Here is an 18,189-nt window from a genome sequence, read left to right as displayed (position 1 = left end):
AATACTTTATTGTAATGAAGATGAAACTTTAGAGCAGTCACTGCTCAACTGTTATCGAACTAAAGATGTGGGTTTTAATTTGCAATGCACTAATGAATCTGTAATGTACGGCTTATTTGTTGAATCATTTAAAGATCATCACCAACGTCTGTTTTGGTTAATAATTTGTGTGATCAACACACACATTTGGAAAACGTGAGCTAAGGTTGTCATTCACCAAAACATGATTCCAAGTGATTTTGTTTTCAAAAATAAAAATTCATACTAAGCTCATAGGAAAACTATGGAGAAGAGAAACCATAGCTTGTTACCCTGGGACTATAAATATTTAATGTTAAACATGGCTGTGAGAGGTTTGTATGGGCATCTTTAAATGTGTTATTTGTGTAATATTTGTATTGAACTTGAATAAAAGAATAATAAAAAATATAAAAGTAAACATATTATCAAGGTTGATTATTTGAAGGAAAATACAGACATCAAGTGCCTTATGTAGGTTTTATTTCCACCTTTACAATACTGGATTTATCTTTTTATAAATGTAGCATTTACAGAAAAACATTTTAGTAGAATGCATTATTTTCAAGCACAATAAAATATTTTTAAAATCTGCTCTGTTTTTGAAAACATGAGAGACCCCACGATGATGACAAACAAAAACAGAGTTAACAGTTGTGTTCCTATCGCAGACTGCATAATACTTAAGGTACATTTCGACCTGGATGAAACTTTATCATTACCACTCTGAGAAACTCAGTGTCACATTAAGGAGGAGAGAAGCAAAGGATAGGGTAGCTACAGTTTTTGTCACTTCAGGTAAACAAGTGGGATTTTAAAAATATAAAATCTGACACTGTAAAAAAAGAAATGTGTTTGGAAACTGACATGTCCCAGACTTGTGTTCATGAAAAAAAGTAAGTAAAAAAAGTCCCCCCTTCTTTTTAAATGGAAAATAATTTGGTTTTGAAACTTTTTCCATAAAACATATCTGATGCATTGTAGACATAAATGGGCATTTAGAGGGTTAAAGATTACATACTTTTTAATGTTTGGTTTGTATCTATAACTCTATCTATTACTAAAACTGGCGATTAATTAAAAGCTGAAAGTAACATTAATTCTTCCCATTTGATGGCAGCTTTTTGATGTGGACTTTGAGAAACTTTTTGATCCTGAAAAACAATGGGTTATGAAACTAAAAAGATGTAAGTCTTTCACACAGGTAATGATAACACATAAAGGGCAGTCTGCCAGCCCTCTAACAGGTGTTACCTGCTCTTGGTGTCATTGTTAATGTTAAACAGAATCACCGATTGACGTGTTTGTCTCGTCTTACTAGGCTCTTTGTTGATAAATCTATTTTCAGGTAAGAGAAAAACTTCTTTTTTTTTTACAGAAATATACAGCATGATACTGTATTTCTAAGTGTATTGACTGAAGTTATTGAATTTAAACCTGGATGATTTGGCCAGGTCCAAGTCATGACTCAGTCTTGCCTGTAAATGTGAAATAAGTTAATTCTAAAAAATCTATATCAACCATAAAAACATCTTGACAAGAAAATTATTTTAAAATGTAAATGTATTTTTTAATGTGCTCATGTTATTTCTTTGTTGACTGATATTATTCTGAACCAAGACACATCCAAATAATAAGTCAGTTATTAAGTAAGTAAGTAAATAAATAAACAAACATGTTATTCATATCATGAATATGACACATTATGCCATCTTAAGGTATGTCGAAAAATTGAGTAAAGATCAATAGGTTTGCTTAAAGCTTAATGCATCTTCCCCTGGATATAAACTTCCTGTTCCACTCAGTGTTTAGTTGTATAGAAATATATCATTAATAATCAGTACTCTCTTAAATTCAGAGGACAATATAGAATGATACTTGACTACAACTGTTAGGGACTCATCCCAAAAGTTGTCCTCATGCAGCCCTGTTGGAAATGTGTTCGACTTCATTTTTTCCTGCGTTGTTTTTTTTCTTTTCTAGTCTATATTCAGTAAGAGCATCTAATATGCAAGGTGTGGCAGATAACTACAGGGTTACATTTTTTCAGCTGGAGTCATTATTAACTATGAGTCAGCAGGTAATCTTGCAGTACCAGAATGACATTTTTTTTTCACATTGTGTTAACCCCTGAATACTGAACTAAAGATCACCAGGTAAAGGTTTTAGTGTCACTATTTCAGCAGTATAACAGATATGCCTCTCTGGTGGTACGACCACCATGATGAACTAATTTGTTTGTTCTCTTACATTTTGTAACCACAGATCTCCTCTGTTCTTCATACAGGAGCGTCATGATGCCAAGATGCCTGCAACAAATCAAACCCAGATATGTTTTTTACATAGTGTGTTGCCTTGCAGTCGCTGCACTGTCTCTATACTCATTGAATATAGCTTTCCCTTCCCTCTGGTCTCAGCAGTCCAGGGGCGAATGTTTGAAAGAGGTTGATTCAGTGTATGGGGAGATGCTCAGTGCTTCTCCTAAACCCTTTTTGTTTAAGAATGACACAGTGGCCGAGGACGTTTTCAACTGGTGGAAGGTAAATGCCAAAATATTTTTACAGACACAGCACCAATACACCCTTTATGTTTACTGGAGATTGTTAGATATCCTTATCTCTGATGCAAAATTAGCAATCAGATAATTGTATTTAAGTCTTAGGGATTTCTCTGCACATTTTGCAGGTTGCAAACTTTGTTCTGTATTTTACTCTAAAGTTTTGGTGCTTGGTTGGTTGCCAAATGTTAAAATGATGCTGTAGGTACCCCTTCACTGTTATTAGTAGACACGGTCCATTAAAGTCAGATGAAGTATTATGTTGAGTGCATTAGTGTACTGGGGTTGTTTGCGATGGACAGACCATAAAACATCCCATCATCAAATCATTCCCTGATCTCAATTTCATTGGGAGGAAAGAGTACATGTAGACTTTTTATATGATACCGACTTTCTTTTGAACCGATGTACTTTAGCTTTGGTACCTTAACCCAATCCTCCAGCTTTCTTTGTAAGAAATCTAACCATCAGTTGCTTATTCTTAGCGCAAACCTCACTTCCTTATTTTTCTGTCTAGCTGTACACTGCATAGTTATTCTAGCAAACTTTAACAAGGAGCTCAGCACGCGCAAAATAAATCTATGCTAGAGTGGTCCAGTTTACTTCAGTACGGTTTTGTACGGTAAACCCTGATCTCTCTTGTTTTATCACAACAAACTGACATAAAGAACAAAGAATTAAGACAGACGTACCAACATTAAAGGTTACAGTAATGTATGGGTCATGTTAGACTGGTCCGGGGGAGGATACTTGGATTAATGAGAAGTAGGAAGTGGTATCAGATTGTGTTTTATGATCATGAAAGTTTTTTTTAAGGGTAAGAGTATCCTGAGAGATTTTTGTGAGGGAGAAGAAAGAGACAAGAAAAAGAAAGAGAGACAAAAAGGAAAAGAAGAAATACTTTTGTTAAGTAGCCGGTTGATTTTGTTGGGGTTATGATAGATAAAACTGCAATTAGTATATCTCCCTCTGTTTAGCCCATACAGGGTTCTAGGGAGAACTTTACTTACTTCAAGATGACAGTGGAGAAGACGTTTCAGATGATCCCCCCCTCTCTGGAAGTTATGAAACCCAGTCCTGGACGCTGCAGGACTTGTGCTGTGGTTGGTAATTCTGGTCACTTGAAAGGATCACGTTATGGACCTCTGATCGACTATCATGATGTTGTGATAAGGTAATTCATCAATACAATACAAAGACAACCCTTAAACCCAGATTTGCTTTTTATTGATACCATGATTTTATACCTGTACAGCACTTTGCTCAACTGTGGTTGTTTTAAATGTGCTACGTAAACTTTGACTTAACTTTCATAAACTAAAACAAATTCAGTTTCATTGTCTCTGAACTTTATGATTAAATAAGTTTTCCCTTGTTTCATTTAGAATGAACAGAGGCGTTACCAAAGGATATGAAGAGGATGTTGGGACCAAGATAACTCATCGTGTATTGTATCCAGAGAGTGCACCCAGAGTGGAAAACACCACCCATATTGTGTTTATTCCATACAAAATACGTGATTATGAGTGGCTTCGTAAAGCTATGAGTCCAGAGTAAGTGTTACGTATTGCTGCTATCTGTAAATCAAAAAATGTTGTCCCCATATTTTAGCAGGACAATGCCAAATTACATTCTGCATACATAAGAACAGTATGGCTTCGAAGTACAAGAGTCCAGGTGTTAAACTGCCTGCAGTCCCAGTTTGGCAGCTGAAATCTCATATCAGGCAAGAATGGGACAACATTGTACTTTTAAAACTCCAGAAACTGGTCTCCTGGGTTCCCAAACGTCTACAGTGATGTTAAAGAAGGACGTGATTCAACACAAGGTTAAACATACTTCTTCACCAACTTTTTTGAGTTATGATGCTGGCAGCAAAATTAAAGTAAGCATATATTTTTCATTAAACAGTCAAATTTTTCAGTTTCAACATTTCATATGTAGACTTTTAACATTTTCAATCACGTGCAGACAAATAATTTGCAAACAATCTAAATCCGTTTTTATCGTCATTTCACACAACCTCCAAACTTTTTTGGAATTGGGGCTGTTGCGTCACATAGTGCACCTTGGGGGGTTAGACGGAGTCCTGAGCATATGCTACATTCAAATTCATGCTAGTTTTCCATGGCTACCAACCCTAGCTTTAATGTTTACACACCGTGAGCTGACTAACTCTACCTGACCATCCACCTAAGCTAATGTTACACTTGTTAGAGATAAAAGGTCAACACAAGTCTCACAAGATATGAGACACTGAGCACAGTTTGCAGGGTTAACACAGCAAGACCTCAGTAATCCAGATCAGAACATTGAAACTGGACCATTGACGCACATAGCCACACCAGAATTATCCAGCTAGCAGCAGGTGTCTACTGTTGTATAACAGGGAGTATGGATATTAAAACTGAGGGAGTGTGGGAGGATGAGTCATGCAGAGACCAGACTAGCTTGCAATCGAGAAACCATGAACCAATGTACAGGCTTCACCGTCACATAAGGTTAACCCTCTTCCTGATAGACATCAAGAGGGGGAAAATGAGGTGCAATGAAATGTCAAGACCGGTATGGCTGACTAATGGCATATTTGTTTATAATTTTCCTATCATTTGTGTTGACTTCTTTTTGCAATGACGTTTGATATCACCTCCATCAGGAATGTGAAGTCACCCAGAAGAATATACAAGGACAAGGTGGGTGTTTTAATCCTCAAAGCATCATGGTGTTGTGCATTCACTGCAGAACACATTTTTCAAATGGCAGTGTAAGAGTAACTGTGACTTCCAACAGGTGACGATCCTCAGTCCAGCTTTCATGAAATATGTTTATGACGTGTGGCTGAACAAGAAGGACGGGTACGGGTCGACTGGCTTCATGACTGTGGTTCTCAGCTTGGTACTTTGTGATGAGGTAGGTCTACATCACACATCAGTTTTTGTATGGTATTCTACTTACACTTGTGAGGTTTAAGACCAAAATAAAACTGTAAAGTTGTTCATAATTCACATCTTGCATTTTCGTGCATGTGTCAGGATAACTTGTGCCGCTGCAGTTTTATAGAAGATTAGTCATATCTTTTATGTATAGCTGACTTTATATACAAAGACCACAATGTTGGTTTGTTACTACTTTCTCCATTTCCATTCTTGATGCTAACCTAGGCTAACCACATCCTGGCCTCAGGGGTTAAGGCTAAAATGTGCTAAAGAGGACTGCTTTTTCAAGTATAAGATGTGTTCTTTATGCTCCAGGCAGTCAGAAATGATGTTCATATGAAACAGTACATTTGCTCTGTCAAATGTTTGTGTGAGGCTGTTTGTCATGTGCATACTTGATTATTGTGTCAGGACCATAGACTGTATAAAATATGGACGTAGTATCCTTGACGTCACCCGCCTATTTCTGAAGCACTGTTTTGAGGCCAATCGGCGGCGGCAGCCATATTGCTGCTGTTGAGCGCTTGTGATGTAAAGTGGCGGGCTTTGAGCCTCCTAGCTAACAGCTACAGTGTTCCTTCCTATCAATCAAGTCAGCTGTGCCTCTCATTGGAAGACTCGTAATCTCAATATCTTCGAAATTGCCGCATTAGAAAAATTCACCCCCCATACAGTGTGTGCCGATCCAGAAATGAGCTATCCAGACTAAACTCATTTTTTGTACCAGGCTGTAAACATGTTTATTTCTGCTGTAAAGATTGTCTTTTTTGAATTGGTGTGTATGTGGTTTCTCGTACTCCCGGAGCCAGCCTCAAGTGGACACTTGATGAACTGCAGTTTTTAGCATTTCTGCATTGGACTCGTATTTTTAGACCGGAGGTTGCCGCTTGGTTTAGGAAACTCTGACTTATCTGCCTGTCATTGTTACTCATTATATTCTCTGTATGTGTTCCCAGGTCAGTGTGTTCGGGTTTGGAGCTGACAGTGATGGAAACTGGAGTCACTACTTTGAACGGTTCAAATATCTAGGTCTAGGAACTGGACTTCATTCAGGAAAGGTTGAATATAGTATTTATAAAAGACTACACGAGGAGAAGAAAATACGATTTTTCAAAGAAATGTAATTTTTAATATTTGATTTTGTCTTAGTCCTGTCTTAAGTCTATTTGATATTTCCATTGTTATAAATGCATTGTATATATATGAGTGTGTGCTTGTTTGAAGGACTTCTTTAACTTTCTGTTATTATTGTGTACACTCAAGTTAAACAACCTTTGCCACGCCCTTCCCCCTTCATCTTATTAGATTTGTGAATATTATGATAGTTGTTACGCAGGTGTGGCTGAAAGTAAAAGCAGTTAATTACTTGGGTGTGTCTGTATAATTATGGTGTTGTGTAAGGTCGCTCTCTGACTACTTTAATGTGACATACAGTTCTTAATGTGACATACAGTTCTGCTTTTGTTCAGAAGTGAATAAGTGCTGAGAAAAACACGGACAGAATCTAGGCTCTCTTGACATGAACAGGAGCACGGTAGTGGTTCACAGTAAACTCTGAGGACACACAAAGAACTTTACACATTTTAGCTGGCTTCAAAATTATTAAAATGATACTTTTTTCAGACATTATAGGACCTTTACAGAACGTTCCACATGCTAGCAAGACAGTGAACTTCTAAACTTATTCTTGTATTCATTCCTACAGATTTCTGATATTACCATCTAGATTAAATTACTTTTAAGCAAAGTATGGAAAGCGATAGGGGTGTAAATTCTAGATATAGTATATTTGGGGTTTTAGTTAGTTTTGAATTCATGTGACAAACACAGCCTATAATTTGAGAGTGATGATGGGCAAAGAACACTATCCACTTTATTTACATGACATGGGGCAGATTGGCCATGTGGACGTTTTGGAGAATCCCAGAATGCCCGGTGGTTCTGGGCAGCTGGCGGCCGCCATGCATGCCTCTCATTGTCGGTTTATTTTCTAGTTTGTGTATTTTAGATTCCTACCTGTTATTTTTAAGATGGAACAACTTAACGGTCATAAAGTGTTCCCCAAGACATAACTTAGGCAAAGTGCTGAATATGTGCTCATAAGTGTAGTTACATCAATAATTATAAAAACATTTATTTCAAATTAAGAAAAAAGACCTCGATAAGGAGGAGTGTTTAAAAAATGAACCTCTCTCAAGTAATCAGCAGCTTACATCACACATTAGAACCAAGCTTTTTTCTGTATGGTTAAAATGTTTGCTATCTAGCCTTGCTGTATGTCAAATAGCCTGCAGATAATGACTCCATTGATATGTAAATTAACAGAAGAATTATTTTTGCCTTATTCAAGTGCATAAGCTTCATTATCTGTGTGTAAATTGTTTAATTAGGCTTTAATTTATAAGTGAGCAAATAAAGTTTTCAAGTCTTTCTAAAGATGTGGATTTTTTTTTCGTTTTGAAAAGAAGCAGCCAGGCTTCAGGGAGACAATAAAACCATTATGATGTTAGCTGACTGCACTGATGACAGAACCCAAATATTATTATCACTTTATACTTTAAATGCATTGTTTGGTATTATGTAGCTATCCAGACTACACTCATTTTTTGTACCAGACTGTAAACATGTTTATTTCTGCTGTAAAGAATTTTTTTTTTGAATTGGTGTGTATGTGGTTTCTGGTACTTCCGGAGCCAGCCTCAAGTGGACACTTGATGAACTGCAGTTTTTAACACTTTCGCATTGGCCTCAATTCTCGTGGCCGGGGGTTGTCGCTTGGTTTAGACCCTTTTACAGCCTACGTCATCAAAAAGATGAGCGCCCATTTTGGCAACAAAAGTTGCGCTTTTCTCCAGTCATTCAGACAAGGTAGCAAGCTTTAAAGGTGACATATCATGCAAAATTGACTTTTTAATGGTTCTCTACCTGAAATATGTTTCCCTGGCATGTCTACAAACCCCCCGAGAATGGAAAAAATCCATTCTGCCCCTGTTTTGATTTCTCCACCTTTCTGTAAATGTGTGTGAAACAAGCTGTTTCAGACTTCCGTGTTTTTGTTACGTAACAACAATATCCGGTTGTCACGGAGTCAGAGCTCAGAGCTTGTTCAGCCCATAGACTGTATAAAATAATACTGAATCCCCCCTCCGTTTCTCATTACCTGCACACATGTGTGCTAACAAGGAGCTTAGGAGGGAGGCATGCTAGTTGTAGGCTGTCTTAATAAACACAAAGGTCGGTTTTACTCCCCACGTCTGCAGATTTGAAGATCTAGTGGATAATTTTTATTTATCATGGATAAGTGCTAGCGCTAGTTAGCATAGCTACATAGCTACATGTCGTAGCTGTAGCTGTGTACCAAGACACACGTCTACATACTGACAAATAAAACAACAAGAAACACAGAATCTGTGACCAATCCTTCAGAAAAGGTCCCGCTGCCTTTCTGGCAGAGGTCGGTTTTACTCCACAGGCCTGCAGATTTGAAGATCTAGTGGATGATTTTTATTTATCATGGATAAGTGTTAGCGCTAGTTAGCATAGCCACATAGCTACATGTTCGTAGCTGTGTATCAAGACACACGTCGAGATACTGATAAATAAAACAACAAGAAACACTAAATCTATGACCAATCCTTCAGAAAGGTCCTGCTACAGGCGCCTCTCCGTCAGGATCAGATTCCGGATCAGATTCAGAGGGTTGAAGTAACGTGATCTCTCTGAGCAGCCGTGAATATTCAGCCAACATGTAAACATTAGATCAAAGTGCTGGACAGCCGAGGCCACACCCACTTCCTGAGGGGGCGTGGTCAGAGAGAAAACAGAGTGTTCTGAGAAGGACTGAAGAAGAGGGATTTTCAGGCATGCCAAAATCTGATTTCAAAGTGTTTTTTTGAGCATAAACTTCAAAGACATGTTTTGGGGACCTCTTAGACCAATATATATTGATGAAAAAAGCGTGATATGTCACCTTTAAACACTGAAGCTGTAAGAGAAATCAAAATGTCTGGTTGTTTTGTGGTTGGTTGTCAATATATTGATACTCCACTGTGGACTCTAGCTATACAGAATTCTTACAGGATCATGACTGTTTCAGAGCAACTAGTGTTTTGGTTTTAATATTGACCATGTTTAACCAGTGACTCTCAGCCAAACTCGTATGTGGTTGTCATTTTTACACCTGCTGTTGACACTGGAAAATAATTCTCGCTGATGCACCCTGATGTGTTTTTTGTTTTAATGTCAAAATAAACTCATCTGATATGTCTGTGAAAAACTAAAGACATTTGCGAGAGGCACATTTTGCACGCGAGCATGGCCATCTGGCCATTTTTGCCAGATGGCTATATGACAGTCATCTGGCTTTTTTCTTTTACTGACAGTAGTTTAAAAATGTCATGCATTTAGTTAAAAGAGTATGTGTTTACATTTTCTGAGAAAGTTGGTCATCATCATTTGTGCGTATGCATGGTCTGAGGAAGTTCTAAATTTGTTCGTAGTGTAAGAATAAATTCAAGTAAGAATATATTGATGAATCCCAGATTTATGCTTCAAACGTGCGTATGCACAGTTTAAGCACGTATTAATGCGTGCGCACTGTAAGTGAATAAGGCCCATTGTGACTGTTGCTCCTTCTTGTCATTACGAAGTCATAAGAGTGTCTGGATGTTGGGCACAGAGTAAACATGTTCCTCCAAAGGGGACGCAGGTATTACGCAGCCTCTCTCCCCAGCTGTTGGTGGAGGAGGGGGCGGAGCAACTCCTCTGTTCAGTGTTGTTGCTATTTATAGCTCTGGAGAGATCGGCAGAGTGTAAAAACAAAAAACGAAAAAAAAAAGGAACGGTGAAAGTAGCGACTGGACAGCCTAATGGAACGAAGTAAAAGTACATCTTTTTCAACACAATTGTACTGGAGTAGGAGTAAAAAGTGCTCTGCAAAACAAATACTCTCAGAAGTACAATTTTTTGAAAAAAATACTCAAGTACATGTAACGGAGTTAATGTAACTCATTACTACCCACCTCTGATGGGCATACTTCCAAAACGAATAGGAAGGCCATGGCAGCGATGTGTTACCAAGAACTTGTTTGCATAGTCCAACATCATTGAAGGTCCTGCTTGTTTCATACCCTTCAGGTCAAACTGCTTAGCATCTGAAAGAATGACAGAAAGAACAGATTAAACTATGATGTGAATAAATAAAAGAGCTGCCTGAAGTCTCTGTGGATCAGCTACCTGGTAGTGAAGCGTCAAGGTACTCAAACCACTGTCTCATGGTGGAGTCTCCATACATGTAGACCATCTTTCCTTTCAGACACTGACTGATGTCAGAGGAGCTGTTGAACTGTTGAACTCTGGTGCCATCTAGAGGTCTCCACGCACCCTTGTAGTAATACCCAGAGTGTTCAGACTTCCCTCTGTCCTCACTGACCCTGGTTTGCCCTTAAAAAAGTTGGGATGGGGTTATTTTATGTGTCACTTATCATCAACAGATCCCATAATAAAACCACAACCAGGATCCCTCTTTGACCTCCCTCAATGCACTGGATACTATTGAGGATATAAAATCCATACACAGGCCACAAAAGCATTCCTTTATTTTTAAAGGTTCAGTTCTAACTTTACTCCACTGGTAGTAGACTGTTTTTATTGGACTGTTTAAAGAAGAAGATAACTAAACATTATGTTACACATACAGTGGATATCAAAAGTCTACACACCCTTGTTAAAATACCAGGTTTTGTGATGTAAAAAATGAAGACCAACTGAATCATGTCAGAACTTTTTCCACCTTTAATGTGACCTATAACATTTATATTTTTAATTCTTCCACCTAAAAGATTTTAATTTATTTTCAATTGAATTGTTCATGTTATAGGTCAAATTAAGGGTGGAAAAAAAATCTGAAATGATTTATCTTGGTCTCAATTTTTTACATCACAAAACCTGGCATTTTAACAGGGGTGTGTAGACTTTTGATATCCACTGTACATGCAGCTGCACTGCAGCTAACTCTGATGCACAAGTTCATTGTGATTAAAGACTGTTTAGGAGCATTTAGGTCTAGCTTCAGAGCTGAAATCAAGGGCTTGCAGCTCCTCAGTCATTTTAGTTAAAAGGTTGGTATACAGAACTTTCTTCCTACTTAATGCTCAAACTGCACAACATTAAACTTTTAAGCTACAACAGTTTGCTAACACCCTGCTCTGGTTTGATTTGCATATTGTGTGCATCTTCCCACAGCATCTTTTATTTCAAGGTCTTGAGCACATTCAGTTTTAATCTTTATCTTTGGCAAAGGTGGAAGTAGAAAAAAATCAAGCTTTACCTTCCCCTTGTGGCAACACAGTGACACTGTCAGGTCCTGAGGCCTTAATGTAGACTTTCATGTTGACTTTACTGAAAGAAAAACCTCACATGATAATAAGTATCTCATCCACAAAATACAGTAATCCCTGCTAAAAAGTAAAGCTTCAATTACTCTGCCTCTCTATTTGGATCTCCCATAGCTCGTCACTATTGAGGTGTTGGTTGTTGATTGTGTTAGACACACATCTGCTGAGACCGCGTTGGAGAGAGGGATAGAGGGAGATAAAGAGAGAGAGAGAGAGAGATGATAGTGGTGAGACGGATAGTTGAAGCAGCTGGAGTCTGGCGCGTCTACAGCAGTGGGCCGTCTACAGCAGAGATCCAGAGGAACCTACAAGACAAGGGAGCTCAGGGACTCCAGAAAGGTCTAAGGTTAGTAACTTTAATGGGACAGGAAGAGTTAAAGCGTGTCTTCCTCCTGGACCCTGACTGGTAGATGATTCCAAAGGAAAGGTGCCTGATAACTGCAGACTCGACCTCCCATACCATTGTTTGAGACTCTGGGTACGATGAGCAGGCTTGCATGTTGGGAGCGTAGCATTGTAGAGGGGTAATACGGCACAAAACTATGGTTTAGGAGATATAAACGCGTTAAAATCTACTGTTTTTGTGGTGGATTTCATCAAGAAATTTGACTCAGGAGACTCTGATGGCTTACATTTAAATATTTTATTTAGAATTTGATCAAGGGGAAATAGAATAACAATACATAGGCAGGAGAGTGCAGTGCAATGACAAGTAAGTCACAGGCGATAGGCAAGGCGAGGCAAGTTTATTTATCCATCACCATTCATACAAAGAGCAATTCAAAGTGCTTTACAGAGTTAAAAACAAAACAAAAACCAGAAAAGCAACAATCAACAAAAACACGAAGCAAATACTTCAAACATTAAAATTTTATATGCGGCCAGTTATGTTTGATCTACTCTCTCTCTCTCTCTCTCTCTCTCTCTCTCTCTCTCTCTCTCTCTGTACTTATGTGACATAACGTACATAGTAAACAGTGTTGGGTCTTATTATTTATTTTAATTAGGAGGGATAATTCTAAATAATCAGCCCCCTTCGCTGCTCTGAAGTTTGTAACTTTCTGGCCGGACACAGAATCACAACTGTGCTCGTCTTAACCGAAATGAACACTTTAATCATTCGATTCATCTCAGAACTTCTTCCCAAGGATTAAGACTCACACATTGAATCTTTTCTGTGTCGAGTCGCAGCCCGAAGCTGGGTCAGACCTCTTGACCCCCCTGTAGGGTGCTGGACAGCCCAACAAAATCTGTAAAATCGGACATTAAAGGGGCTATGAGGACTTTCTAAGTGATCTTGAAATAGTCTCACCTTTATATATGTTCCTGCTCTTAATCCACATTATAAAGTGAGATTATCAGCTCAAAAAAGGTCATTTCTACATGCTATTTCTCAGAACAGTCAGAAAACCCTGTCCGACCCGACCATTTCCCGCGAAAAATGGAACGATATACGGCAGTACTCTGGATGTCCCATTGTTTACACTACGCCGACCGGCTAAGTTTAGCAGAGAGACGTGAGCAGAGTGAGAGAGAAGCAACAAAGTGACCGGTGACCTTTTCCTTGAAGAAAACGATTTATTTGAATCATTTTGAAGTTATGGTGGAAACTGGAGCTGGACTAGCAAACAGAAAAAGGACAGAAGAGATGAAGAAAGCAAACTGGAGAGTAACAGAGCCCGGTCTGAAACACCTTGGGACAGCTTCTCAGAGATGGAGAGAACTAAAGGAGTTCAAATGACTGAAAACAGATGCTGGGTGGACCCTCTTCCTTGAGACAGGTATGTAATGCTGGATTTCTGTTTTAAATCACAATGTAATATTTTATTACACTATAATAATCGTATGTATGTAGGTCAAACAGCGTTAGCCAAACGGCTGGCTTGTTAGCGTTAGCTGCATGCATTGAGCAAAGCTATCACCTATAAGCTGATCTACAGCCCACATGCTGCAGGTATAACCAGGGTTCCCACGCGTCCTGGAAAACCTGAAAACCTGGAAAACCTGGAAAACAGTTGACCAGTTTTCCAGTACTGGAAAACACCTGGAAAATGGGAGAAAAAGTAAAATGTCCTGGAAAATCATGTGCTGTCCTGGAAAATTATTTCAACATGACTGCGTGCGACCTGACACGATTAAAAAACACATCCCCATTCATTGAAAGCTGAGTGCACGCTGTGCTGAAAGCTTACGCCCGGCCGCTAACGTTCCCATGCCAAAAGGGATCGATATAAGGGGACGGCCAGTCTTTTACCAATCCGGCAGGAGGGTATACAACAATTTTAACCGACTCGGCTGTAACATGTTCAACTGTCGCCTCCTGCACGTCTGTTCCTTCCGCGGGGGTGCCCACATCAGGAGCACTTGCCCGCACAATCCTACATCTCCAGCGGATTGACTAGCACGGCACCTCGACACACCAATTAAGGTAACGGTCCTTGCAGCGGCTTTAAAAGATCACCCGACAGACAGTTTGTCAACTTTCTCCTAGACGGTTTCACCCACGGTTTTCATCCTGGCATCGACATTCTTCCGGACACTTCGCATTCCTGCCATAACCTCCAGTCCGCTCTTAGGGAACCGGACATTGTGGACTCCCTACTGGCCGAAGAGGTCAAGCAGGGTTTCATGATCGGCCCATTTGACAGTCCCCCCTTCCCTGTGTTTCGCGTCAGCCCGTTAGGCATGACTACTTGAAAGTACTCCGGGAAAAAGAGGCTCATTATCAACCTCTCTTCCCCACACGGTTCACATGTCCCTTGCATTAACAGCGTCATTCCTGCCCCGGATTTTTCTATGCAGTACGCCACAATCGACCATGCCATAATCCTCGTCCGTTTAGCAGGCGTCGGAGCCTGGCTCTCTAAAGCTGACATAACCAGTGCTTTCAAGGTCCTCCCCATCCAACCGGATTTCTGATGTTACTTTGTGGTACGTTGGAAGGGGGCCTATTATTTTGCGGTGCATCTCACCTTTGGTTGCAGAAGTAGCCCAAAGATCTTCGACTCCCTTTCTGAGGCACATTGCTGGGTCCTCACGAACAATTACAATTACAGACTCTCGTACATTCTCCATCTCCTTGACGATTTCCTGGTGGTCACTCCATCGTCCTCACCTCCCAAGTTTGGACTCGCCACCCTCACAAAAGCCTTTGAGGAGCTTGGCGTGCCTCTTTCGGAGGAAAAAACTTTAGGGCCTAGCACCTCCATCGAGTTCCTCGGCATCACCTTAGACTCCATCTCCCTACAGGTATCTCTGCCGCAAGAAAAAATTCAGCGCATCACTCTGATTCTCTCTAACTATCTCTTAGCCGATAGGTGCACCAAACGCCAACTGTTGGCTCTCCTTGGTCACCTCAACTATGCAATCCGCATCATTCCTCAGGCTAGGTCTTTCCTCTCTAAGCTCCTCGCGCAAGCTACAGCCGTCCCTTCACTACACGACAGGATAGTGCTGGACGACGTCTGCAAAATGAAAATGCGCATGTGGCTACATTTCCTGTCGTCATGGAACGGCATCTCGTTTTTCTACAATGACCCAACGACATTCAGTTGTACACCGACGCAGCTCCCTCCGTTGGCTTCAGCAGCTTCTAAAAAGGGCATTGGTTCGCAGCCACCTGGCCGCCGGAGTTGAACTCCCTCGACTCCGAATCCCTTTCTCCTTCATCCACTCTTCACAAGCTCTACCCTGTCGTCATCGCAGCCTTACTCTGGGGGCAGAGTTGTGTGCAGGTCTGCTTTGTAGCCTCCTGGAGCAAGCCTGCTCACGTGTCCTGTATCACTGACAAGCTCTCTCACTGAAGACCCCTCCCATATACCTGAAAACAACAAACTATAGTGATCCACCCTGAGGCTGTCACAGTTTTCAAACAAGATTTAAGGATAAACTGGCTGGTTTTGCCTGACTTGAGGTGGAAAGTGGGACAGATAAGCATCAAGACATCTTGGAAATTGACAGGATTCAGCTGGTGGTGAGAGGCTGAGAGGAGAGGCGCTGAAAGCAGGGAGAGGAACAGAGGGTAAGTCACAGTGAAAAAATTAGGAGGATTCAAAACAGTAAGAAAAACAGCAAGAGTTTTTTTTCTCCTGTATGTTAACTCTTAAACAAACACGTAGTGTTCAGTGCCCTACCAAGCTGAATGTAACTCTGCAAAAGATAAGTCATACCCATACGGAGCCCATAACTTGTTGCTACGTAACCCATCACTTAAAGTAAAGTCTATATTTATTTTATTTTTTTAACAACTGCTTATATGTTGTAATTTGTTTATGTATTCATTATTTTAGTTAGATGTCCTGTGTCCTTTTGAAGAAAAAAAATACAAAAACACGTTTGAAAAAATGAGGATTTTAAGTCACCAAATTACAGGAAAATGTCAGGAGGTGACTTACATGTTAGGCTGATACTAGCTGGATTCCGGATGCTTCCTAGTCAAACAGGACTTTTATGTTTGCAGACAAATAGCTTGCTTTTCAAGTTATCTTGATGTCCACCACAATTCACAAAGACTCCATCTCTGCACTCTCTCCATATTGATTTCATCTGAGCTAAGACATGGCATTTTCTTGATACTTTCAATAATTTTGAACTGAAGTTTGATGAAGACACAATATGGAAAATGTTGGCCACTGAACCTTTATATTTCTGTATCTATGTGGTTCTTTAGATTGATGTTTCTCTCCACCCCTTTTATTTCAGCTTTACTTCTTTGCTGATTCATTTCAGATCAACATTTTATATTTATACTGTATTACAATTACCTTTTTATTACTGGATACCTTATCAATCTATGCGTATATCAGTTTAAAATCATATGATCCATTTAATGTACGTTAATGTATTTTCAAAAGCAACATTATATAAATAACTTATTTTACAAAAGCTGCCCCACAAGAAAACTTATGAACTCATAGCTCCATAGCACCTCCCAATCTGGTTGTGGAAGTTTTAAAAATACAGATAAATAAAAAATACTGTCCCCCTGTCCTTTAATAGATTCAGCAGGCCGAAATATTGAAGAGCAAATATGAAGATTAAGGGTCCATTGTGATGAAGCTGCTCAGATTAAAGGACAAAGAGGACATTTTGAAGAGAGGACAAAAGCTAAGAGGCACTAAACTGAAGCAGGCATGAGAAAAGGGTCAGATTTCTTATCTCTACGTTATGATCAGCTCATTGTTCACTAACCCAGTCTTTAGGAATGACACCGTATTCTAATGACATGCTCAGGCCTAACTTAGTAACTGATTTTTTTATTATTTTTACCTTATCATGAAACGTATAAGCAAAACAGATATTCTTTCCTTAAAAATATCAATACCAAAAGTTAGTGAATGTGACAGCTTATCACTCAAAATGTATGCCTCTCAAATCACCAAATGCAGTACAATGGGTAAAAAGTTAGGTTTGCCAAAAGTGCACATTTGAGTTTCCTTTCCTAGATTGTACATCAATGCACGTTGAAGATAAAATGTTTGATGTTCTTTCTATTACAAAACTACATAATGAACACGATCCTGACTCAAACTTCCTAACCTTTTCGATTATTCACCTTCACGTCAGAAGCTTATCAAAGAATGATGAGAGTTTAAGCCAATATCTCTCATGTTTGGATCACACACACACGCACACACACTCCTACACTCACACACACACACACACACACACACACACACACTGTCCACAGTCACCTGCCTGCTGCTGAATTTGTAAATCCGGTCGTCCGGGTGAAATTCTTTCACCCTCTTATTTGTGAAATGGAGATTTTTCAAGAAGTACATTTATGCGAGCACCTGAAGTGACCATACCAGTTATCCCCAAATTGGTTCCTCCAACTCCATCCATCCATCCATTTTCTTCCGCTTATCTGGGGTCGGGTCGCGGGGGTAGCAGTCCAAGCAAATTGATCCAGACATCCCTCTCCCCGGCGACACTTTCCAGCTCCTCCTGGGGAATCCCGAGGCGTTCCCAGACCAGGCGGGAGATATAAATTCTCCACCGCGTTCTGGGTCTACCCCGGGGCCTTCTCCCAGTTGGACGTGCCCGGAACACCTCTAAAGGGAGGCGTCCGGGAGGCATCCTTATCAGATGCCCGAACCACCTCAGCTGACTCCTTTCGACGCGGAGGAGCAGCGGCTCTACTCCGTGCTCCCTCCGGATGTCTGAGCTCCTGACCGAATCTCTAAGGCCGAGCCCAGACACCCTTCGTAGGAAACTCATTTCAGCCGCTTGTATCCGCGATCTTATCCTTTCGGTCATGACCCACAGCTCATGACCATAG

At 40.0% G+C, this 18,189-nt stretch overlaps 1 protein-coding gene and 1 pseudogene across 1 annotated transcript; both read left to right on the top strand.

Annotated features, from left to right (window-relative positions):
• The first annotated feature begins 2,483 nt into the window (after positions 1-2,483).
• Positions 2,484-6,810, top strand: LOC117805444 (CMP-N-acetylneuraminate-beta-galactosamide-alpha-2,3-sialyltransferase 1-like). The gene is given in 5 exon segments (XM_034674175.1): positions 2,484-2,558; positions 3,553-3,749; positions 3,961-4,171; positions 5,345-5,485; positions 6,468-6,810. Coding segments are annotated over 5 exon segments (792 nt in total). The 3' UTR covers positions 6,636-6,810.
• Positions 6,811-14,118: 7,308 nt separating this feature from the next.
• Positions 14,119-15,709, top strand: LOC117805443 (annotated as a pseudogene).
• The last annotated feature ends 2,480 nt before the right edge of the window (positions 15,710-18,189 follow it).

The sequence above is a fragment of the Notolabrus celidotus genome, chromosome 21 (genome assembly GCF_009762535.1).
Source record: "Notolabrus celidotus isolate fNotCel1 chromosome 21, fNotCel1.pri, whole genome shotgun sequence".
NCBI lineage: Eukaryota > Metazoa > Chordata > Actinopteri > Labriformes > Labridae > Notolabrus > Notolabrus celidotus.
This window is presented reverse-complemented; position numbering and strand designations above follow the sequence as displayed.